This window comes from Penicillium verrucosum (assembly GCF_028828655.1).
Source record: "Penicillium verrucosum strain IBT 35672 chromosome Unknown utg000004l_segment0_segment0, whole genome shotgun sequence".
NCBI lineage: Eukaryota > Fungi > Ascomycota > Eurotiomycetes > Eurotiales > Aspergillaceae > Penicillium > Penicillium verrucosum.
This window is the reverse complement of record NW_026643213.1, coordinates 3671143-3695147: the sequence shown is the minus strand read 5'-3', so window position 1 is coordinate 3695147 and position 24005 is coordinate 3671143. Positions and strand designations below refer to the sequence as shown.

The following is a 24005-nucleotide window of genomic DNA, read 5'->3' as shown; positions in this document are numbered from 1 at the left end:
ACAGCCTATCATTCATAAATGAGAGGGGATCTGTGCTTTGGCACATGCATGAAATCAAATTATACCCCATCTCGGACATAGATATGGCTAGACACTAAGCGTATGGCTGGTCATGGTGAAGGGCAAGGGCAAGCAAGCTAGGCTGTAGTTTTCCTACTATATAGTTACCAAAAGCTCACAATACAGTTACTCCTGAAATGACCGATCATTTGGTTCATTTTACATACCTTATCACATAATTGACAGAAACTTCTGAACGACCTTCCCATCACTTTCAACGGCAGTGATGGCAGTCCCTCAACTACCTCGGCCCCCACAAATAAATGGGGCGTTGAAGCGAAGCTGCACTGGAGACAAGATGAGGAAGGGTCACGTGATTTAAGCCTCACACTTATTTAACGCCCAATACGGCTAGCGCAAGGTACTGCAGCTGGCCCACATAAGAGCCTCACCCTGACGCTCTCCGTCTCGACTTACTAACCCCCACCACCAAAACAAAAAGCCATCTCCAAAGCAGCTCCAATGTCGTCCTCATACTCCAGCTGATGACATCTGATAGGAAGTTAATAGGGAATTGAACATGTCTCGTGAACGTAAATCTTACTATTGCAATACTTGACATATACCAACGAAATGTAAATTCAAGTAGGTAAAGAGTGACTGTATTAGACAAGCCAAGACGTTCGTCGTAACACTTGTTGGACTTTGCTAGCTACAGCAAGAACAGCACACGAGATAAAATCAGCAGGCTACCAGACTAACAGTCGCACCTAGAACTCCAGGGAAGTTAGTTGAAAGGCCAGGCGGGCTTATCAAGGTTCGTGAAATGCCACGCAATCGGCTCCGGAAAGCATCTAGGATATGCTTTTTTCGGTATTGACAGCATGAAAGTCACGTCAAATATCCTTGAGTGAAAAAGGGGGATCAGGGCTCGACATGAACTCGTAGAACCGCCAGAAGATTTGGGGTGCATTGATTTTGAGTCGGCCGTCGTTAACCATCCCCAGACGCGAAGAAGACCACTCAGGGTCGATCGCCCAAACATAACCAACAAACTGTTCATCCCCATAGGTAGCAAATGATTGTCGAGCTTCATCTGTTAACAAGAAGAATACGTTCTTAAGGATTCCAGTTCTTATATCGCCTCTCTCGCGTCGACTGAGAAAATCCCTAGCTTATGCGTTAATAATAGCTTTCGATATTGTATAGAAGCAATACTCACTGTCGCAGATGGCCGATGTCATTTTCTGCCGTCTCGAATAGGAGAAATTGCGCCAATTTGAAATCTTTAATTTCTATAGACTTTTTGCTGTGCCAATAGTGTTTTACAATTTCTATGGCCCCGTCAAGAAATGGACCCATGTCTAGCATGCTATTAAAGAGCTCCAAAAATTCCTTCCATCCGGCTATATCTTTGTGATGGTAGAATATATAGCCCCAACTCTTGTCATCCCCTTGGTCGATGATCCTTTGTATCCACTCGGGTGGCATACCGAATACTAGTGGCTTTCGTTTTGCATGTCTTGCGCCAAGCTCTGTCGTTTCCTTCTCGTAGAAGATCTCGTATAAGTTCCGAATGGCCTCTCGCTCCAGTGATGGCAAAGCTACCTCTTCTGCTTGCCTTTTCTTAGTTTGAAGATCGGGCCGTATAAACGGCCATTCCCATCGATCACTTAGGTCCCTATATCCTAACATACGGAAATTGTCACGTATCAGACGACATTCCGAGTATGTTAGAGACTCTGGAGTCGTGGCAGCCTTTTGAACCAGTTCATCCACTGAAATTCCGAGGGCTTTCTGGGTGGTTGTTTCCATCTCCGCACGAGGCGGCCATTCCATCATTCGGTGCTTCTCCTCGGTTGAAATTTCCGCTGGGGATTGGATCACTTTATCCCAGAGTGGCTCTAATTGAGCGAATTCCTCCAGAGTCTTTGCCATTGAAAAAGGAGGTGATGCAATTGAAATTTTGAGATGTGGTCGAGATTCCAGGCGCGAGACGGTCTTTATATTGGGCTGTTCCAGGGTTTTGGAAAATACCGCATGGTCTGACCGCCCCCTAGCGCGAATACGCTCGCGTTGCCCAACTATTCCCAACCCACACGTCTACCCACCCCAACATGCCTACCTAGGTACTATATGCACTGGACAGGCGCACGTAGCGGGGAAGTGCGCGAAAACGGGGGGGCAGAACATGCCCTGGCTTTAGGGGAGGATCTCCCAATTACAAAGGGGGTTCCCCCTAGAGCCAGGGCCCCAAATCGGTGCTCGGACTGCCATGAAATGGGCCATACGTATAAGACGTGCCAGGGGAGAAAAACGGTGTGAGATGTTGTTTGCATCTTATCAATCTGATATATGAAGTTGAGGATCACATGACTTCGTCGAGGATGTCTTCCCGAGTCCCAATGATTAGTCATTATAAATCTTACATAATATTGCGTCGGCTGTTGTGCGTGGATCACAGCCCTGAGCGAGCCTGGTGATTATGTAATACTCAGGGGCGTCCACGGGTGCTCAGTTGCACTCAGTCAAAAAGCGGCAAGATCTGAGCATTAAGATGGAAAGGGAAGGCCAATAAGTGGCAGAGGAAATCAAGTACGTAGGTATATACATGAAACCCCGGTATGAAAAGAAAAGACAAATTATTGCGCTGTCGACGGTCGGCCGTGAGACCTGCGCGAGTGCAGACTAAGTCGGTGGCCGGTAGACGGGGGACCCTCGGTAGCCAACAGGGGCGGGATACTAAATCCATACCCGTCGGTAGTAGCATTACGATTCTGAGGATCGATCTCAACACGGACAGAAACGTCAAGTCCGCCATACATGCCACTTGCACATGTGAACCCGTCAGCAGCGCTGTGCGTCGTTCCGGCATCGACTTCGCCCTTGTGCAATGGTGCGTGGCCATCCTTAGGGAGACAATCCAGTTTCGCGGAACCGCCTTCGAGGACACCGGGGTTTCTGGGACCTGGGGTGTCAACCTCGGTGAGAATGGCGTAGTTGCGGGATGGCATGGTGACCTTATTCCAGGCGGCGCTCTTCTCCTTGCCGCCAGGCTGCTTGTCGAAGAAAGGCATGAGGGTCTCGTCGCAGTCGCGGTCGAGGTGGTGAATTTTGTTTCTGCGGGCGAGGAGATTGGCAACGGCCTGGGGTGGGGGCTTATTTGTGATAGCGCTGCTGACAACGTTGACGATGTAGCGGTGGTCGTTTTCGCCAGAGAGGTTGAGTTTCGGGTTCGAGTAGAAGCGGCCGATGGCGGCAAGGTGGACGTCGCCGCCGAGGATGGTTACGCGCATGCTGTGGCTGCGGGCGAGCTCTTGGAGGCGGTGTACCAGCATCTTGCGCTCGCGCTTGTGCTGGCGCGCAGTGTAGTGGTCGTCCAGGTCGTCGAGGAGATCGACTTGGCCGTCGAACTCGTTGAAGAGGCCGCCCGCCACACCGAAGCGCTTGTTCAGCAGCCGGATCGGCGCGATCAGCGGGGAGGAGAGGATGTTCTCCAGCCAGGCGAGACGTGGGTATGCGATTGGCACACCTAGCAATACCACCAGGTGCTTAATGTCGCCGTCGGCGTTGACAATCTCACGCTGCAACCGGTCGAAAATGAGATCGTAGGTGTCCTCATAGTTCACCTGATGGCGGGTGCGCTCTGTGCGGGCATCCAGACCCATAAAGGCAATGCGCTTGCCGAAGCGCATGTAGAGACTTCGGCTGCGCTCCTCCACGTACGGACCGGGTCGTTTGCCAATGATCCAGCTGTCGTCCTCGACCTGGTTCTCCAGAACGTAGGTGTTTTCCATTTGACGCGGGTCAACACCGGAGGTTCCATTGACGGCATGCATAGTTTGCGGAGAATCGGTAGTGAAAGTCGACTTAGGCGGAGCAATGTGGTGCTGGAAGAGACAGTAATACTTGAAAGCAACACCGCCGATACCGCGGAAGACAGCACACTTCATGAAGTGATCCGTATACGAGCCGAATCCATCAATGATATCATGATCATCCCAGATATTGACTTGGGGGATACGGCCATTGGCTGTGCGGAATGGCTCAGTATTGTACCAGCGGACATAGTTGGCATAGTAGTAGTCATCGCAATCAGCACGCATCTTGTTATCGAAGTCATGGGTGCGCCTCTTGTGCGGGTTCGAAATCGTAGTCCAAGGCTTGAGCGGGCCATCCACACGAATACCGTCGTTGTAGATCTGGTCACCGCCGCCAACCATAACATGGAATGGCCTCTCGCCATGCACGCGCATCACATCGTTCCATAGGTTCGGCCCCACCCACGCATTCATGTCTGTGCCGACGGAAAAGCCATTGCACGAGTGGAACATGATGCGCATGGACTGCTCTTCTGCAGGAACGACGAATTCCCATGGTGTCTGGATCTGGGCCCCAGACTCATTGTACAGACCGGGGATGTCGTACGCCCAGCGCGCCTCGAATGCGGCCACTGGCACGGCTAGCGAGAATCGCCAGAACGCTTTCTGGGGATCCTCGTAAAGCTTGAGGCCTTCGATTGTTTGACTCGTCGGGACCCTGCCATCGTCGTTCTGGGCTCCGCTATCCACGGCGCCTACCTGGCGTAGGCGCAACTGGGGCTGCTCCTGGGTTGACTTGGTGACAATCAAGACACTGCCGTGCCAGGTGGTCGTAGCTTCGTAGTGCATGTTCTTGAGGTTGATCAGGGGACCGGAGACGAGCTCAAAACGGTCGTTCGAGCCGCGCGTGGTCTGTTGTCCCGTTTCTCCATTTTGAGGCATCCCTGCGATTGCAAACATGCTTGGTTAGTTTGCGAGATTTTCAGATCTAGGGCTGAGATTCCTATACCGTTGACGGGCTGTGCACTGTACTCGGCCATAATAAGGACAATTGATGTGGTCCAGGGATATCACCGAAGGGTGGCGGAAAAAATTAAGAGCCGTGGGCTTGAGTCGCAGTCTCACGGGTTATTAGAACACAATTGAGCGAGAATGGGGTAGGGATGAAAGGAAAGAATTAGGCAGACTCGAATGTGATAGGGCTACAGGGCTGAAAGGGTAAACAAGAAATGAAGCGAGATTGTGAGCTGCAGATCTGTATCTTTGGGCCCGCTGCCTTGGCAATAAAGGAGGTTACAACTTGCGAACGAACAGCTCTGACGCTGCCAAGACTTCCCGTTGATGGTCTGACCAATAGGAGAGAAGATGATTGCAGCCACAACCCATTCTAGCCACGTATCGCCACATATGTTGTTTCTAGCTATTCCTGATTGGGCCAGTGTGGGTGGCGGTGCATTTATTAGCTTCGATCAGGGTGGGTTTCACATGATTTCATGATTTGGGCACTTATACATGTCCAACACTACATAACTATTGAACTATCCATTGAATGCTTACCATATAGGCTATGAAATAAACGCAAAGACTTGTATGTACTTTGTACATCAGATTCCTGTCTGTGACACCCTCAACCTCGGCCTATCACAAACTTGCTAGTTAACGATTTACTGATCAACATGTGTAGTGCTCACCTCTTGCCGCTTTTTAAGCACTGAGTGAAACTGAGCACGTCCCTAACTTGATCACTGACCATTATATAATCAACATGCCCCCCCGGGGCCGAGCTCAGGTCTGCCCAGGTGCTCACTAAGCATCACCTGACCCTCCTCTGCCCTGATATACTCACTGATCATCATCTGGGCCCCCTGGTTTGCTTCCTAAGCACGACCTGAGCGGGCGTAGGGATGAGCGGCCTAAGTAATTGGTCAAGAGAGAGAGAGGAGAAAGGTTGATTGCTAGAGAACTGCAGAGAGAGCTACTTATGTGGGTGTGACAGCCTAAGAACCATGCCTAATCTATCAGGTGTCTACAACACTAATCTACCCTCGTGACGACAGCTGAGCCGACCCCTGTCTCTGAAGTTGAGCTGACCGGTGGCCCCACCAAGTCATGTGATAGTCACACCGGTCAGCTGTGGTCCCGAGCAATGTCTAGGGCCTAGTATATATACCGCTGCAGTGACAATCGGAGGTTCCGATTGTCCTTATGATCTTTTAGCCGAGTGGTTAAATGCTCTTATGTAATCACACAGGTACAGCGGCCTGAGTTCACGTCTGGATTACACAGCTCAGCTAGCTTATCAGTGATTAGTAATGGGTAGAGTGGTTGAATTGTAAATGGGCGGGCGGGCGGCCCGCCCCGCACGTCACACCTCATTGCCGGAGACGCATACCGATATCGAGCAGGGTCCACATTCCGGCCGGGACAACATACGAGCAGTGAACAACGGAGGTGAATGCGAACCGGACGACCCGGACCCCTAGTGGAAAGAGGCCGCATTTTCCGAAGCGAAATCCTATCCTGGGCGTGAGATGCATGGACGCATTTGTCTGCGGTTATTATGTTGGTGACGGGCGAATTCCCATCAATTCTTGGTATTCCTCCTGGCGATGTTGCGAACGTAACATTGCCGGCCATCTTTGTCTGGTTAGGAAATGGGTAACCCTGGGCCAAGTTAATTACCTGCTTCAGAACAGGATACGTCACCCCTTTTTGGTGGAAAGCTTACGATTCCATTTCCTCTTGTTCTAAATCATAGAAGGCAATTTATAATTTCGAGTTTACCATGATGACCCTGTTCAGGTATATACATACTTTTTTTTAATTTTTAATTTTTAATTGATTTTTAATTATTATTTATTCCTCAGGCTTTTTACGACCTTGGGCCATATGGCACCCTAGCTAGTGTGCATTGCACCGTTGAATATGTACACGCCATCGGTGGATCCCAGCTGGGTTGAAGCCAACCCAGCAGGAAAAGTTTCTCACACTACGCATTTTGTCTTCAACCTAACCCATTTCCACGTCGCTATTCGTTTCACTCTCAATTTGAAGCCGCCTCGGGCGTACCTAGGCCGATTTTTCATCGCGCGAACACGTTTACCGAACACGAAGAGATCTTTCGGGGCATCTGCCTCATTTAAAAAAAAGTAAAATAGTCGAGTTCGTCCATATTTAGTAATGGCTAAACCTGGCAATCGTAGTAAACTGTTGACTTTGACTGTATTGATTGAACGCGAGGAACTGAACTAGTACTTTACATGAAATGCACATCATCATTTACCGTATTCTCCGTTTCCATCCGCCATGATATTCCGCCATGATATTACTTCAGAGCCGGCCATATGCTACTTGGTCAGTCACTTCAACTCTTTCTCCCGAGCCTGACGTCAATAGTGTCGTAATGCTCGCCTTGAACGATACGGTAACTACCAGGTAAATGCACATTACACAGGAAGGGATGAACTAGTGCAATCATCATTCTCTTACGCCTCCTCTGAAAGCAGCTGAAATTCTTTGATTTCGCGTTTCATTTATTCGAAGTCTATCACGGTTTTCTGAATAGGCTGTGTGCATTAAGTAACTATTCCAATTTTACTTACCTAAACAGCCCAAGACGCAAAGGGCCTTATCTGTTTTATCCATTAGACAAGCTGTCACACTATTCACAATTATACAGCTTTACATCAATACGATACATATATGCCACCAAGGTTGGATTATCTTAGCAGATGCTACTATTTCCCACTACATTAGTATGAAAATCCCGCGCATCAGAGTTGAAACCACGGATAGGAGCCTGTGTAAGGCAATCGCTCGATCTGCACTCGGAAAGCCAAGAATCCTAGGATATGAATTGTGACGGGGACTTTCAGCTTCCGCAGTTCTTACGAAGCTGACAACCATCAAGCTGGACCGCTTTTCTGGATGCGGTACGATAGGTATCTGTGGGACATAGATATGTTACATCCCAATAATGTACTCGTGGAAAGTGGTACACGAGCCTTCTTATTCCGGGTATGGCGACACTTGCAAGCGTCATAGCATCGACCCGATAGGGGAATAAGTCCTAAATCGTTCGTCCTCTATTCCCAGTATCCTCAATCTTACTTGACGCATTGGTCTGTAGCTACGTCAACATGGCAGTAATGAAAACGTCAATGACGCATGGAGACTGCGCACCCTGGATAGTAGCAGAGCTGCTGGTCTCCACCGAAACAGTTAAATAGAGGTGGTGTCTGTGGGAAGTTGTGGCCTTTACGGAGATTATACAGCAGCTTTTACTCCAGGTTGAAACATTTCGGATATCCTAATATTTCTGTCTTGAGCGCAACATGCCTGAGACCGGCGTCTACAGAATTCGCAGTTATCTAGATGCTCACCTGGTTCTGGAGCTCAAAGATGGGAAGACATGGGGAAGAGTCCAACTAGCGTACGAAAATTCTGTAATTCAGAATACTTTAACGGTTGCTGTGTTAACAACTTTATAGGAAACTTAATACAACTAATGCAGCCCAAACATGGAAGCTGAGTCAAGTCGACGGTCAATGGATTTTCGACAATGAGAGTAGTGACAATCAACTCCTTTCCCCTCTCGGTATGCCCTACCCACCTTCATCAAAAGCTCGACGATTGCTCTGCTAATTCAGTTATCCAGCCGACAACAGTCACAGCCAGTTATTCAGTTCAGGACTCAAACCCAACAACAATGAGATTCTGAGATGGAAACTCTCCCAATACGAAGATGGTTCTTTCAGGTATGTTAATGCAATCTGAATATTGGCATCCACCATCCACTCAATAAAAATATAGGATTGAAAACGCGGCGTTTCATGGCCAAGTGGTCGACCTTCAAGAGGCGAAGGCGCAGCCAGAGCAACCCGTCATTACCTTCCCGTACAGAGATGAGAATGTCGGTAACCAGAGATGGTTTTTCGATAAAGTGGTATGAGAATGCCCAGAACCAGAGATGGCATATCGGGGAAGTGGACGACTAGGTTCCATTCGAGTAAGTCCAATCAGAATTTGCTAAAACTCCCATTTGTTGCGCCTTTCATACGACTACACTGGCCCCGATATGCCTTGCCGCACCCCCTTATTTTTCCTTACTCGTTCCTCTGTGCTCATTAGCTAACTATATACACAGGAAGTGGTTCGCTGCCATGGTTGCAGGCCGAAAAGAAGGGGTTTTGGTGGTTGAGGACGGCGGATGGCAATATCTAGTTTTCATATTTCCGGGTTTTACCTTGTGCCCTAGTGGAGGTCTTTTTCCCCGTCTGTTTAGGGGTTTTTTTCCCTCTTCCGTAATGTGAATACAGGGGCAATCCTTTGTAGTAGTTGATATGAATGGAAGTCTTTTATCTTACGTTTATGTGGTTTTCCAGTAATATAAACGTAGGTGTGGATCAGTCTCGGATGGAAAGGAGCAAGTCGTCAATATCACGCGTGGGCAAAATGCTGGCCGGATTGTTGGACTACAGTCTTTCAGAGCGATGCATTGAATTTCCAGCGTTTTCCATCTTTCCCACTCTCATCAAAAGGAGAGTACAACATCTCTTTTCTTTGGTTTTTATCATGTTCCTCCTCAAAGCTTCCTTGAACGGGGGGTGCTGGGGCGTAGGATGTGGGAGACAGGCAACCAGGTAACATTGCTTGAGGCCATACTGGCAAATTTATACATAAAACCGTCGCGTACGATTAACCTGATCCGAATCCATACGAAGTGTTTACCAATGCCAATTTGGAATTATTGTAGCTCCATCTAGACAATTTTCTACAAGGAAACCCCGCAGATTATGTGGACGACATGTATGCGGAATGGCGGAAGGACCCTGCTGCTTCGGTTGATGTCTCATGGAAACATTACTTCGAGACAATAGAAGCCGGGAAGCAACCACCTGGATATTTAGTCCAGCCTCCCAAGTATGTACCATTCCAATGGGGTCCAGGGTCCTCACCAATGCTTCCGGACCTGAATGTTTATGCGAAAACCCCGTGCATTCCGTCAACAGCAGATGACGATCAAGCCAGAATACAGCGGCTTGTTTGAGCATTCCAAGACTTTGGCCACCAAATAGCAGAGACCAACCCCTTGGATCTCCCAGGTAAAGACCCGTCACCATCCGAACTACGACTGGATTCCTACTGCTTTACTGAGAGTGACTTGGACCGAGAGTTTACACTTGGACCCCAAGTTCTCCCTTCCCTGAAATCCACAAACTGCCGATATATGACACTTCGAGATATTCGCAAAACATGCGAATCCATTTATTGTGACTCGATCGGAGCTGAGTATTCCCACGTCGCAACCCATGAGGAGCACGACTGGATTCGCGAGCGAATTGAGTCCCCAGAACCATACCAGTTTCCAGCAAAAGAAAAGAAGAGAATACTCGATCAGTTGGTGTGGTCTACGAATTTCGAGAAATTTCTCGCCGCCAAATTTACAACTACCAAACGTTTTGGACAGGAGGGAGTCAAAAACCAGCTTCCAGCTGTAAAGGCAGTGATCGATTCAACATCGCTCCCAGCGAGCACACATCATCTAATCCAGGGAGCGTCCCATTGATTGCCTGGACTAGTCGGAAAATATCAGGCGTCGACAGATGGGGTAGGTAATTCAGAGCTTCCAAAAACCCTTGCTTTCCGTCCATAGATGGAGAGGACATCATGGCCCGGAACAGTCGGGGAAGAGGCCCCTCAGAGATTCGACCCAGTATGCCCGTTGGACAACTGGGGGAGATGTGGAGAAGCCTGGAAGGACATAAGGCGATTGGCCAGCGCCACGAGCGGGTGGCATTGGTGGGGTTGGCCGGTGTTGGTCCCTATCAGAATGCCTGTTGAATAACAACTAACTGATTTGACTATCATTAGAAAAGCCCAGGCAGCCATCGAGTATTCCTATCGCGTGCGAGAATCTACACCGGAAACGTGGGTGTTTTGGATCCACGCCAGCAATACCGCGCGGTTGGAACAGGGCTACCAGCAGATTGCCGTAGTTGCGGAGATTCCGGGACGGGACGATCCGAAGTAGAGCTCGGCAGCAACCGCGGTCTGACCGCTGCGGTGCGGTTAAGTAACCGCAAAAACGCGGTTGAGGGTAGGGATTCTGACAGAAATCTGACGTATTGAAATGTATGGGCACTAGGGCTGATATGGAGAACTCTGATTTTCTAAAATGACAAAACCCGCTATTTCAACAATCTATGCGGTAATGATTGTTACCAGCCAGGTCTTTAAATTGAAAAGAGTGCATTCAAACGAAATATTAAGTACAGAGAGGGAAAAGAAAAGAAGAAAGGAAATCTATAGGCAGGACCATTAATGTTGTAGGGTGGGTCCTACAAAAATATGTACTCATCCGGCGTCGGCCTACGCTAAATTATGAGGTATAATCTTCCATGAAAGCAGATTGTAATCATTATAACTTATGCTCCAACGAGGTTCGTATTTCTAAATTTGATTTTTATAAGACTTGTCCCTGAGACTTGTTCCCCTGGCAGCCCTCATCCAAATATGACCCTCTATTGGCACTTTTACGCGCCAAGCTGTACTTCGATCAATCCCATAATGCCCTTGCCATGGACCTTGACAACCTATTTGGAAAATGACACAACATTAGCCTATAATCGAAGCCTTAGACCGAAAAGCAATACATACCTCAAATCGCGAATCAGCTTCCTTCAGGAGCTGGTCGAAATCCTCAAGTGTTCGCTGCTTTGCGGCATATCCGTCCAGCATGTGGATATCAATTTGTCGCAGGTGATGCTCGTCGACTTTGGGCTCTACATTGGGCGGGGGCAGAAGCATGTCGTTAATGAGCAAGCTGGTGCCCGCGCCACATTTCTCCATAGCCGGAACGAAGGACTTGAAGATCTTGACACAGACGTCATCCGGGTAGTTGTGGATGACTTGGCGGAGGAAGAAAAGCCCGGCATCGGTGACGGGCTGTGGCTCGTAGAAGCTGTACTGCATAAACGAGACGCGGTCCTGGACACGAGGGAAATCCGCTCTTCTGGGGCCCTCCTCAAGCATGACAGTATTGACGTCTTGTACGACAAAGTTCAGTTCGGGGAATTCCTATATCGGGACGGAGATTAGCGTCTGAAGCAGGCTAATGTGGGTGTGTGGTTGCTCTTACAGTCGCAAGGAAGATGGAGATATGCCCACTACCTCCGCCCACGTCGACCACTTTCTTGTTTGCGAGATCGGCCCAGGGGAATCGGTTGCGCAGCTCTGTGGTATCTCTGTTCACTAAATATCAATCGAACAAATCAGTCTCTTGCAAGGTAAGGGTTCGACAGGATAAATGACGAACTTTGAACATAACCAGCCATGGCAGAGGCAAACCGGGCACCGCGCTTGGGGTTTTCCGCATACCACTTGTAGGGGGAAGTGCCAAATCGGAGGTTGAAAGCGCTATCTTCAGCATTGGAGGTATATGGTGATTTTTCAATGGACGCGGCTGTCAGTGAAGCTGCCTCGAACATTTCATCGGCCCTGGAACTTGTGATTAGTTCTTTTTTCTTTTTTCAATTCTTCTTTTTTCTTTTTTACAAGGCATTGCATGAGTTGGGAGACACTTACTCGAAAGCGAAACATTGCTCAATGTCCTTGTTTCTCGCAATATAAGCAGACAGGGCAGTGTGCTCGAACTGGTCGTCAGCCACTTCCTGGAAGCAGCGTTGGGTGGTGAGGAATTTCATGACCCGACGCAGACGATCTTCATCCATTTGTGCCTGGGCAGCCATGTCCTTGACCGACATGGGTCTATCCAGCGGCACAATGGTAAAGTAGTGGAAGCGCAAGGCAACCTGCCAGGCGGCCAAATCATGGGCACAGCAGCAGAAAGTGCGAATCCATTGCAGAGGACCATTGGCAAGCAACGTTAGGTCCTCGGCTGCCTGAGTGAGGCTGATGCGGATCTCATCGTACTCGCTGTTCTCGGGATGAGGAGGGGAGTTTGAAGTGAAGTTTGGCTCCTCCAGGCCGTTTTCCTCAAGATAGCTGACAAGCCTTTCAGCTTGCTTGAGAGCTTGACGGGCCGTGTCAAGGACCAGGGACTGTTCACACGGACGGGAGATGTTAGCCTTGATACAATGGGCGGAAAGGCTGGCTCCTTACTTGACGCTTTGTGACCGTCATACTAATTTGATGGGTATGTAACTGAGTAATGAGGTGACAAGTAACGAGGTTTGTGTTAATCCAAGGAAATAGTAAATCTCTGATGACTTGGTGAGCAATTGATACTGACGATGTCCTTTTTTAAGTCCTGCCCAGACACAATACTTCAGGCCTCGTTGTAAGCACAGTCGTATGTAAGCACGGGCCTGTGCAATAGTTCCAAGGTTCGAGTCTCACTGCATGCATATGCGGCTAAATTGGTTGCTTTTTACTAAATAAATCCTTTTCTCCACACTCCACGACAATCACAATAATCAAAGGTGTCCACTCTCAATAACAAGTGAATACAGTAAGACTAAAACAAGCGATGTATGTCATACGATGAGGCCGGCGTATTAAATACGGTCCACCTTGTACTAGGCGTAAAAGAACGAAATATGTTTCAAGCTTCATGATTGGATTAATGTGATTGGCTCGGGGACTGTTTATTACACTATCTTTCACAAAAGATGGCCCGGAAACATCTTGGGGCCATCGCCCCCTGTTCTATATGCAGGCTGGTATGTATACCGTATACCGTATACCGTACAGGTATGAGTATAAATTCTGTATTCGGGACTAACTACAAGAAGTACGAAATAAAGCAATGATAAAAAAAAGATATAATTCCTTGTAATATTCCGAAATACAAGTCTATGATTTTATTGTTGTCAATAATATTATATATTTTGAGAACTCAATCTCTAGGGGGCAGCCAACTAGCAAGTATCATGCTATCCCCCTTTCTGGTTGAAGGGGCATAATGGCCAATGTCCCAATGGACTTTTTGGCCTAGTTGATGCCTTAAAGATGTCTGGTTCTAGACCGCCTTTTTGACCGCTCTATACAATGTATTGTAAATGAAGCTATTCCCATCATCATTCAAATGTTTGCTTCACTTTCATCATTTCATCATTTCTTAAGATGACCATAAAGTGGTGATATAACTAGGTAGTGGCAAAGGTAAAGAGTAGAGGAGAGAAGAAAATATATTCATCGCCAGGTCCGGGGGTGTATGATATTTTGTGTGGTGGGAATAGCTTCATTTTATTGGACTTGGGCACTTTGGGTACTTTGCTTAAAAGACACATGTTATTGCAATTCAGGTATTTTAATTTCTGCCTATTCAAAATAAGGCACCAATAACACATTTTCAGGCATAAACTAGGCCAAAACGTCCATTGGGACATTGGCCGTTATGCCCCTTCAAACACGCCGGTGCAATTTTTGACAGAAAACGGGGGCGCAGTGAATAGGCTATCGGCTCGGAGGTACACCTAAGACCATACGAGGTGGCAATCTACACTTCTCGGCCTAGTGATTATGGCTGCCAGCCACAACCCAGGCACAATTTGGGCGTAGCTGTTGGCTAACTATAAAAGAAGCCAGCAATGGCGATTAGGTAGGACAATTTGAGTAATAGAGAGAATCAACTCCAACTGTATCTTGTTAGAATGCCTTATCGTTTCACGGCTGCGGGTGCCTTCCTAGCTGGGCTCACCACGCTAGCGGGGGCAATCCGCCCTCTAGGGTCGTCATTTGGGATCCCGGGAAAGAATGCGACGTTTGACTACATTGTCGTGGGCGGTGGCAACGCCGGTTTGACTATAGCTGCGCGTCTGGCGGAAGGACAAAGCGGTAGTGTCGCCGTGGTCGAGGCCGGCACGTTCTACGAGATCGGTAACGGAAATAAGGGCCAGGTGCCAGGGCTAGACGATAACTACATCTCCAAAGACCCGGATGACTGGCAACCTCTCATTGACTGGGGATATGTGACTAGTCCGCAAAAGGTATACACGAACGTGAATACGCCCGCATATATTTAGCTTGGTCTAACCTAGATTCCAGCACGCACTCAATGTTGAAATGCACTATGCGCGTGGCAAATGCCTAGGCGGCTCCTCGGCGAGAAACTATATGATTTACCAGCGCGGGACCAACGCATCGTATCAGAGATGGGCCGATCTGGTGGGCGATGAGAGCTACACGTTCGACCGTATGCTACCCTACTTTAAGCGCAGCGTCTGCTACACGCCGCCCAACGAGGAGCTGCGCTTCACCAATTCTAGCCCTCTGTACGACGCCTCGGTAATGGGCGACTGCCAGGGCCCGCTTTCGATATCCTACTCCAACTATGCGTTTTCATTTGCGTCGTGGGCCACCAATGGCCTCCGCGCCATGGGAATCCAGCCCATCGACGGCTTCCTGAGCGGCTCTCTCCTCGGCCAGTCATACGTCATTTCAATCATCAACGCTACGACCATGACCCGAGACTCATCTGAGACGTCTTTTATGCGCATGGCACTGGAATACCCCAACTTTGCGGTGTATTCGCTGTCCATGGCCAAGAAAATCATATTCAGCCCGGACAACAAAAACAAGAATAGAAAGAAAGCTACCGGAGTCGTGGTTGACACCCAAGGCGCCCGGTACGTACTCACGGCCACCAAAGAGGTCATAGTGTCAGCGGGTGCATTTGCATCGCCGCAGCTGCTAATGGTGTCTGGTGTGGGGCCGGCTGCGCATCTGGAGAAGCACGGCATCCCCGTGGTTGCGGATCGGCCCGGCGTGGGTCAGAACATGCAGGACCATGTATACTTTGGCCCGTCGTACCGGGTCCAGGGCGAGACGACGTCGTCGCTAGGCAATGCCACCTTTGCCGCCGAATCCAATCGTCAGTTCGAGGAGCATACGTCGGGCATGCTGACCAACCCGTCCAACGACGTGCTGGGCTGGGAGAAGTTTCCGGGGCCCATACGCAACAGCACGCTCTCCGCGGAGACGCGCCGCACCCTTGACCAGTATCCAGCCGACTGGCCCGAGGTCGAGTACCTGGCCATCGCCGGCTATCTCGGTTACCAGAATATATCAGGCGGCAGCGACCCTCACGACGGCTTTAACTACGTGACCATGGGCGTGGCACTAGGCATGCCGCAGTCGCGTGGCACTGTCACCCTCGCGTCGGCCGACAATTCCGTGCGGCCCATCATCGACCCGCGGTACTTCTCCAACCGGATCGATGTTGAGGTGGCCGTGGCCGGGTACAAGCGCGCGCGAGTTCTTCCACACTGCCGCCGTTCGACCGTTCCTGCTCGACGGCCAAGAGGCCTTCCCTGGTCCCAGCGTCTCCTCCACCGACGCCGAGCTCGAACAGATTATCAAGGAGACCTTTCTGACCCTCTTCCATGCCTCGTGCACCTGTTCGATGGGGCGGGCGGATGACCCAATGGCCGTTGTGGACTCTAAGGCCAGGGTATACGGTGTTTCAGGCCTTAGGGTTGTCGATGCTTCTGTTTTTCCGATTCTGCCGCCGGGACACCCGATGGGCACTGTCTGTAAGTTTCATAGCAGCCTTATGAACCTCGTTTTCTGGACTGACGTATAAACGGATGCATTGGCGGAGAAAATTGCGTCTGATATCCTCGGCTCTGCCTCTGTATAGGGGATGGGGGATGCACGGATATTATGCTTTTTGGACAACACGCTGGGCCATTGGACTAGGACATAGACGGCGTAATAGTTACTGTACAGCCTTCAACTAGTTGACCCTGATTCTAGTTTATCAACTAAACTTTTGGAGTATCATCCCTGCATTATATATTTGCTACCCCTAGAAACTCTGTCTTCCCCATCGCCTAGAGTGCCATTTTGAATCGCCTCATAGGAACCGCGCTTCAATGGCTTTTATTTTCTGAGGGGCGCACCCTAGACAAGGCAGTTATGATTTGATATCAAGTGTTACTGGATAATTTATCTGAATTCCGATTTATATAACAGGGTTCAAACAATCACGACCCAACACTGGGTAATTATACCCCGCAGCTTGACTAAATCACCTATTTGATATACACTGATGCCACAGCAGCAATGGCCGCTGAGAAGGCCAAAAAGCTTGCGATTCCCAATGAATGAGAAGAGCTGGACACTGGCGCTGAAAAGTCAAAGTCCTTCCACGGAATGAAGATACTCCTCAGCCAGTACTTGTACTGGAAGTCGGGGTACATGGTGGTGTTTCTTTTCGACTCCGCATCAAAAACCCACGAGGTGCATCCTGACGACCAGACCAAGCCTTTTGCCATTTCTTGAATGGCATCAATGTCGGCTTGTTCGGCATCCGGCTTCACCTGTACCGTGTCGGCCTTCCACCCTATCACGGGTAGCCGAGACCTCTGGGCTCTCAGGGCATTCAAGACAGGCTTGATAGCACGCAGAGTGAAGTTGATCTGACACTCGGTAGTGTACGTCACGCAGCCATGACCGCTAGCCGTGTTGGGCCCCATCATGATGAAGAAATTAGGGAACCCGGAAAGACAGGTGCCGAAATAGGACGAAGCCGATCCTTCACTGAATGTATCCCACTATATTTGCATTACCCGACTTGTCAGCAGCAGCGCAAGGGCGAAGGGTCCGTCTACTTACGTGCTCGGCAACACTAACGCCCCCTTTTCCAAATAGGTTGAGGGAGAGTAAGGGTTTCTGAACCTGAAAGCCATTGGCCAGGACAATAGCGTCTGCAGGAACGAACCTCCCCGACTTGGTGAGCACCCCGTGCTCGACAATCTCGCGGATGGGGTCGTCATACATCAGCTCGACGTTGTCTCGATGCAGAGACTGCAGATAGTCCGAGTCCATCACGCGACGCTTGCAGCCGACCTCGGTCTTAGGGATGAGGAAGTCATGGTACTTGGCGGGAGATGCTTGTCGGATATACGCGCCTTGTGTGTCCGCGTACATCTTGCGGATGCCGGCTCCGGTCTCAGTGGGAAAGCTGTAAAAGTCGAGCTCGGCGTAGTAATTCTGAATGGCTCGGTAGGCACGCATGGCCAGCGGAACACACTTCATAGTCCACCGGAACCGGCTCGAATACGGTGGGTTGGGACGTTCGAAGATCCATTGCGCCTGACGAGCGAACTGGGTGACTTTTCTGGCGGCCCCGTCGTCTTTGTCGCTCAGAGCCGGGACGACCTGAGTTGCACTGCATCCGTTTCCTTTTGGGCGTTAGATACATACAACCATATTACTTATATGAAAAAGGAAGGAAAGAAATAAATAAAGCAAAGAAAACTAACCAATTACCACCATGTCCTTGTCCTTCCAGTCAAATGAGTGGTCCCACTGAGCCGTATGGAACATCGGTCCCTTGAACGATGACGCTCCATCAATATCACACCCATTCGGCATGGAGAGGATGCCGACGGCGGAAACAAGAATTTTGCACCGGCGATTATACGTCTTGGATGCCTTCAAATCCGTGACGGTTACCAACCACGTACGCGAGGACTCGTCCCAGTGGGCCGAGTTGACGATGGAGTTGAATCTGGCATGCTTTTCGATATCGTACTTGGCGGCCACACCCTTGAGGTAGTCGAGTATCTCGGGCTGCAACGGAAATTTCCGGGACCAGTTTGGGTTCAAGCAGAATGAATAGGAGTAATAATGGGCAGCCACCTGCCAGGTAGTTGATTAGAGGAGAGAACAAAAACATGCAAGATAGTTGAGAAATAGAGAGGGATTTCTGTATCTTACATCCACACCACAACCAGGATACGAATTCGCTAGCCATGTGCCCCCAATATGATCGATCTTTTCAATAATTTCAAAGTCCCTATGTCCGTATTGGCGTACTAGCTGGACAGCGAGCCCGAGACCCGACAATCCCGCTCCTATAATCAAGACATCTGTGTCGAGGTCCATATGGAGTGACTGGGGATCCTGAGGATCTTGTATAACCGTCGGCTTGTCAATAGAGGCTCGAGGTGCTAAGATGGAAGCAACCGAGGGAGATGGATTCCGTGTGTGTGTGAGAGAGAGAGAGAGCGCGCGCGAGACCTATCTACACAATAGAACGGAGTTCTGATCAGGCAATCAGGAAAGATCCAACAACAGCATCCACCGATGTATGCCTCGCCAGATTTCCCGAGGTCTGTAATTTGGTGGACTTTCAAATTATAAGCATTAACCTGTTGGTATTTGGTTTGGTCATATTACCAGCGTATATTGAGTTACGTTATTCAATGTATAATTAAAGTTCCTAAAAATCAAGTTATAAAATCAAAACAAAATACGCAAAATACAAAATACGAAATACGAAATACGAAATAAAATACAAATACAAAATACAAAATACAAATACAAAAAAAAAAAAGAAAAGAAAACGAAAAGGTACGACAACAAGAAAACAAAACAAAAAAAAGGAAAAAACCTCACTCCACTTTTAGGCGCCCCGGATACGAGATCCACCAGATGACAGTGGCTACGTAGTACCTGGCTCGTGCTGAAACAGCTGGTCTTATGGAATTAGGTCCACTAGGTGAGGCACGGGCAGCACTAGCCCTCTTTGTTTCCTGCGAGCGACAATAGTCAAATCCTTCCTCTCCTTTCTCTCCTTCCTCCTTCCTCATCCCGCCTGAATAGATTATTCTTCCGTTCCACATCTAAAATCCACATTGCACAATATGTCTTCTCCCGTGTGGCTTATTACCGGTGCTTCCAATGGCTTTGGTCTTGAAATGTGCCTCCACGTTCTGCGTGCGGGGCACGGGCACCGTGTGATCGGCTCTGTCCGTAGTAAGGCCAAGGCCGCCACTGCGGTTGAGCAGATCGAGCAGGCCGGAGGCTCGGTGATTGAGTTGGACATGACAGAATCACAGGCCAGCATTGCAAGCAAGATACACGCCCTTGGTCGTATTGACTATCTGATCAATGTTGCTGGCTACTCTATCCTGGCCGCCTGCGAGGATATTACGTAAGTAGCGGCCAACACCTGGGCAGGGCATGAACAAGATAGTTAACCATTCTCTGACTTGTTATAGTGAAAAAGAGGCAACCCTGCAAATGACCACCAACTTCTTTGGCCCCCTATACACCCTGCAGGCTGTCCTCCCTGCTATGCGCGCCCAGCGCTCTGGTACTATTGTCAACATTTCCAGTGGTGCCGCCCAGGACCCCCTGCCGGCATGCTCTTTGTACAGTGCCTCTAAGGCCGCACTAGAGGCTGCATCCGAGGCACTTGCTAAGGAGGTTGCGCCCCATAACATCCGCGTTCTGATTGTCGAGCCTGGCAATTTCCGTACCAACTTTGTCGGCGCGGTGAGTTTTTGAATTTGTTTGCAATTTTAATATAAGACATCAGTGCTAACTAGCGTTATAGTTGGCTGACGCAAGTCCCAACCCAGCCTTGGTCGCTCCCCACTATGATGACCCCGTGGGCATGGTGATGCGTAAGTTCCTTACTGTCCACGGAAAGCAGCCTGGCGATCCCCAGAAGGGAGTCGAGCGCATATTCGAGGTCGTCACCGGCACTGGGATGGCCGGTCCCCTGGCAGGCAAGATCTCTAGACTGGTTCTGGGGGGTGATGCGTATGCGAGGATGCAGAAGAGCTGCGAAAGATTTGGCAATGATTTGAGTTTGCAGGAGGAAGTTTCCCTGAGCACCAACTATGCCTAAGATGAACAGACCTTGAAGGACGGGCAGTATTCTAGCATCAAGATGTACGCATTGTAGTGGGGACAGACATTCCCCCTATATCTTGCTAGGTTGCGTTCTGTCCTCACACGTGAAATAATACGTGATTTATATACCAGACTACAATAGTTACACAATATACACTCTTTTACCTCTCTGACCTACTTCTACGGGTGCTCTACTATCCGCAAGTGCGCTCACGCGTGTGTTGTGGTGTGGTTTTGCTATTGCTAGGTCGACCCGTGCAAGTAGAGTGTACTATCATCGAGCGTCCCGGTCTCCTATATTACAACATTAAGGTTAGGGCAATATATTCCTTACAATAACCAAGCATGAAGGGGTGGTTATGCAAACCAAAAACTCTTATTTAAACTAGTCTCTAGTCTAGATTATATCCAAGTAACTTTGTTAAATGGTGTAAATCAACTTCTCTCCGCTGACGTTGCCCTCTCTCATTTCCTCCAGACCCTTCAGCGCGCCCTCCAGTCCACTACCATTCTTGTTCACCGCCGCCGGAAGGGGCTTGATGCTCCCATTTTGCAACAGGGACTGAGTCAACGCCAAAAATGACTGGTAAAACTCCATCTCCTCTGGGTTGGGCGTGACTGGCGTCTGGCCAAGCCAGTAGTAACTCTCGCCCATGGTATCGTACCCGCGGATAAATTCCTGGCCATGAACCTTGGGGTTGGTAGCGCTCAGCAGCTCATAGTCTGCAGGCATAATTGTGCCGTAGGTGCCGGGCTCGCAGTCCGACATGGCCTGCGCGCAGATGGCCGCACCCTCGCCCGTGCAGTCCCATGCATACGTCAGGCGGTTCTTGGTTAGCTGCTTGATGTCTGCGGCACAGGTTGGCGACTTATAGTCGAAGACGGCATCGGCCCCCAGGCCTTTCACCAAGTCAAAGTTGCGAGGGGAGCAGGTCGTAATGACGGTCAGGCCGGAGAGCTTGGCAAACTGGATGCCGGCCATGCCTGTCGCAGTGCTCCCGCCGTAGATAAGAAGGGGGAAGGGTTCTCTGCATGGCGCTGTAGGCAATGGCAGTTGGAGGTTCTTATACATGCCTTGTCCCTGGTTCAGATGTTAGCATATCTGAAATTAAGTTGGTTCGACATGTGGATTGGCTCTGTCTTACAACGGTCATGATGGCAACCCCCAAGGTTGCCGCTTCTTCAAAGCTCAAATTGTCGGGGATTTTCCTCTGGACGGATGCCTTTGCAATGGCATACTCGGCAAATGCTCCCGATTCATGGTTCGCTCGATTTCTGCCCAAGGGATTAGGATTCAGGTCGTCCAACTTGGCAAATAATTGATTGACTGTACGGATATACTTACGAGCCATGAATCCAACCCGTGATACGATCACCCTTTACAAAGTTGGAGACTTTACTCCCAACCTCCTCCACAATGCCGGCGTAATCGCATCCTACTCTGCACCCGATATCTGCAGCTCCGTAACTGACGTGCTTCCAGTCGGTGGGATTGATTCCAACGGCTTTGACTTTGACGAGGACCCAGTCATCATGAATCATGGGCATGAGCACATCGCGAACCGCGGCAACCTTCAGCTGCACCACAACGATAGCTTTGGTGGTAGCCATCTTGACAATAGAAAGTGTCTTAGTAATAGGGATTGAGAGAGTGCAATGAGCAATGAGTTGCAAGTGTGTAGATCAGAACATCCCAGAATCACGAAGAACTATGATGCATTGTGTAAATAACGTGGCCCGAAAGATTAGCGAGTTGCTTCCTGCTTGGCCAAGTGTTCTAGCCTATGCGTCGGCGTGCATGTTCTTTTCCCACCCATGTCAGATTGCCAATGAGGCGATTACGAAGAGCCTCTTGCATACCTGTTTTCAGAGCGTCTATCCTGCACCTAACAAGGAAGGTATAATGATAAGTGTGGAGCAATACGAGGTATAGTCAACAGCGAAACAGGCTATGCACGCACATACATCATTCCACCCATCCTCTGTTTATCAATTATCACATGTGTACTCCGTATACGCCAATCGCTTTCTGATCCCAACTTGACCCACTCAAAGAAGGAACTTGATACTCTACCTGGCTTGCATATACAATACCGAGGTTGGAGGAGCCACAGCCCCGAAATGATTCCCAGGCCCTCCCGAGGTGTTTTCTGAAAGATAGTGTAAGAAATTATAAACTTTTATTACTAGATGCTGCAAAGGTTATTTTTTTTTCGTTTTTCGTTTTTCGTTTTTTGTTATTGCGTATTTTGTATTTTTTTTGGTTATTTCCGAGTATTCTGACATGACTCGGATTGTGTGTACTCACCCACATGTTCACAAACGTGCATGGATCTGGTCACATTCCCTGCAAGCGACCCGGGGGCGAACCTATCGTTTGTTTCTTCCCGTTTAAAGATCATGAACAATTGCAAACGTCCCCGTGAAAAGTGGATCGGGTCCACTTTGGTCTGAGACGCTTTGGTAAAGTACGATCGAGAATCGAAAATTACGTGAGATCCCCGCTCAATTTGTGCTCGGCTCGGCTGATCTTGTCGATTACACTCTCTAAATACTCAAGACTACGGAATGATCAGCACATTCCGCGGCACTTTACCCGGTCTAACCACCGGAAACCCCTGACAATGCCTATTCAACTCCGCAGACCGTCCAATCTGACTGCATGAACATGCATAATTAACTGCGCTCGAGCTCACGGCTTATCTATGACGAATCCTTTAGTTCCTACCAAAGAGTCGGATCCGATATCGTGTTCGACAAAGTTACGAGGCAATGCGGATCGTTGTTGCCTCCCTAGTCAGAATTTGTCAATGTGGATCCTGCATGTACATTTACACTAGTAGACTTGGCGGTTTGTTTCATTCAAATACTGTATTCTTTCACATGTAAACAATGCAAAACCGAATAGATGACGATGGTAAGGAAGTAAGGTATACCTAGTCAATTGCTTAATAAAATACCCTATGATTTCTGCTAAATTTATATTTATTTTAGATCAATGAGATCAACGGGATAGTCCTAAATAGTAAACTCTAATATTAATGATAATTGGTCTGATCTTGTAGGTATGAGATCAAATTGATATATCACAACTGCTGACAGATTGTTGGAAATTATATTACATATATGGTATATGCAATACACCAAAAATTTAGAGTGGGCTTGGCAGTTCCACATTGACGGAATTCTGACTTTGTACCCGTGGACTCTGGGTCGGTACTATGAAGGAAGGTGGAACTTCTTCCCCCTTCCCCCGGCCCACGGCCCCCGGCCCGACCCACGGCTTGGCCCCCAAAAAGCCTCCTCAGACGCATTAGGTAATTTAAGACGATGCACATGGTGACGAGTCACATCCCAATCCAACGTTTCTTCGTCGGGGGCCTAGAGTTCCGAAATTCGCTAAGGAATTGGTACCGACACACGCCTGATGATATCGTACAGAGAATGAAGCCGAAACCCCGACGAGATAGCAGTCAACTCGTATGCGTCAATCATGACTGGATTCGGTGCTTAGTGCATGCACGAGATACCGAGGTCTAGCTAGACGTACCTAGGTACCTTTGTCATTGG

General features: G+C 49.0%; 10 protein-coding genes across 10 annotated transcripts; 5 read left to right on the top strand and 5 right to left on the bottom strand.

Annotated features, from left to right (window-relative positions):
• Positions 1 to 896: 896 nt before the first annotated feature.
• N7516_010686 (uncharacterized protein) lies at positions 897 to 1938 on the bottom strand (the record flags this gene model as incomplete). The annotated part of the gene is made up of 2 exons (XM_057223404.1): positions 897 to 1096; positions 1494 to 1938. The coding sequence occupies 2 exons, from the start codon at positions 1936 to 1938 to the stop codon at positions 897 to 899; spliced, it is 645 nt and encodes a 214-aa protein (XP_057070625.1).
• Positions 1939 to 2642: 704 nt separating this feature from the next.
• N7516_010685 (uncharacterized protein) lies at positions 2643 to 4861 on the bottom strand (the record flags this gene model as incomplete). Its single annotated transcript, XM_057223403.1, has 2 exons — positions 2643 to 4765; positions 4831 to 4861. 2 exons carry the CDS (start codon positions 4859 to 4861, stop codon positions 2643 to 2645), a joined length of 2154 nt encoding a protein of 717 aa, XP_057070624.1.
• Positions 4862 to 8155: 3294 nt separating this feature from the next.
• Positions 8156 to 9044, top strand: N7516_010684 (uncharacterized protein; the record flags this gene model as incomplete). Its single annotated transcript, XM_057223402.1, has 5 exons — positions 8156 to 8253; positions 8312 to 8418; positions 8479 to 8578; positions 8634 to 8737; positions 8968 to 9044. 5 exons carry the CDS (start codon positions 8156 to 8158, stop codon positions 9042 to 9044), a joined length of 486 nt encoding a protein of 161 aa, XP_057070623.1.
• Positions 9045 to 9627: 583 nt separating this feature from the next.
• Positions 9628 to 9870, top strand: N7516_010683 (uncharacterized protein; the record flags this gene model as incomplete). The annotated part of the gene is made up of 1 exon (XM_057223401.1): positions 9628 to 9870. The coding sequence occupies one exon, from the start codon at positions 9628 to 9630 to the stop codon at positions 9868 to 9870; it is 243 nt and encodes an 80-aa protein (XP_057070622.1).
• A 668-nt stretch (positions 9871 to 10538) lies between these two features.
• N7516_010682 (uncharacterized protein) lies at positions 10539 to 10854 on the top strand (the record flags this gene model as incomplete). The annotated part of the gene is made up of 2 exons (XM_057223400.1): positions 10539 to 10627; positions 10695 to 10854. The coding sequence occupies 2 exons, from the start codon at positions 10539 to 10541 to the stop codon at positions 10852 to 10854; spliced, it is 249 nt and encodes an 82-aa protein (XP_057070621.1).
• A 502-nt stretch (positions 10855 to 11356) lies between these two features.
• On the bottom strand, positions 11357 to 12965 carry N7516_010681 (O-methyltransferase; the record flags this gene model as incomplete). Its single annotated transcript, XM_057223399.1, has 6 exons — positions 11357 to 11416; positions 11481 to 11900; positions 11962 to 12074; positions 12139 to 12320; positions 12408 to 12883; positions 12945 to 12965. 6 exons carry the CDS (start codon positions 12963 to 12965, stop codon positions 11357 to 11359), a joined length of 1272 nt encoding a protein of 423 aa, XP_057070620.1.
• Positions 12966 to 14437: 1472 nt separating this feature from the next.
• Positions 14438 to 16895, top strand: N7516_010680 (GMC family oxidoreductase; the record flags this gene model as incomplete). The annotated part of the gene is made up of 4 exons (XM_057223398.1): positions 14438 to 14773; positions 14832 to 15982; positions 16032 to 16318; positions 16846 to 16895. The coding sequence occupies 4 exons, from the start codon at positions 14438 to 14440 to the stop codon at positions 16893 to 16895; spliced, it is 1824 nt and encodes a 607-aa protein (XP_057070619.1).
• Positions 16820 to 18677, bottom strand: N7516_010679 (flavin-containing monooxygenase; the record flags this gene model as incomplete). The annotated part of the gene is made up of 4 exons (XM_057223397.1): positions 16820 to 17341; positions 17403 to 17971; positions 18053 to 18431; positions 18510 to 18677. 4 exons carry the CDS (start codon positions 18675 to 18677, stop codon positions 16820 to 16822), a joined length of 1638 nt encoding a protein of 545 aa, XP_057070618.1.
• Positions 18678 to 19438: 761 nt separating this feature from the next.
• On the top strand, positions 19439 to 20430 carry N7516_010678 (Short-chain dehydrogenase/reductase SDR; the record flags this gene model as incomplete). Its single annotated transcript, XM_057223396.1, has 3 exons — positions 19439 to 19728; positions 19796 to 20072; positions 20134 to 20430. 3 exons carry the CDS (start codon positions 19439 to 19441, stop codon positions 20428 to 20430), a joined length of 864 nt encoding a protein of 287 aa, XP_057070617.1.
• A 426-nt stretch (positions 20431 to 20856) lies between these two features.
• N7516_010677 (zinc-binding alcohol dehydrogenase family protein) lies at positions 20857 to 22046 on the bottom strand (the record flags this gene model as incomplete). The annotated part of the gene is made up of 3 exons (XM_057223395.1): positions 20857 to 21516; positions 21581 to 21710; positions 21781 to 22046. The coding sequence occupies 3 exons, from the start codon at positions 22044 to 22046 to the stop codon at positions 20857 to 20859; spliced, it is 1056 nt and encodes a 351-aa protein (XP_057070616.1).
• Between the last annotated feature and the right edge of the window lie 1959 nt (positions 22047 to 24005).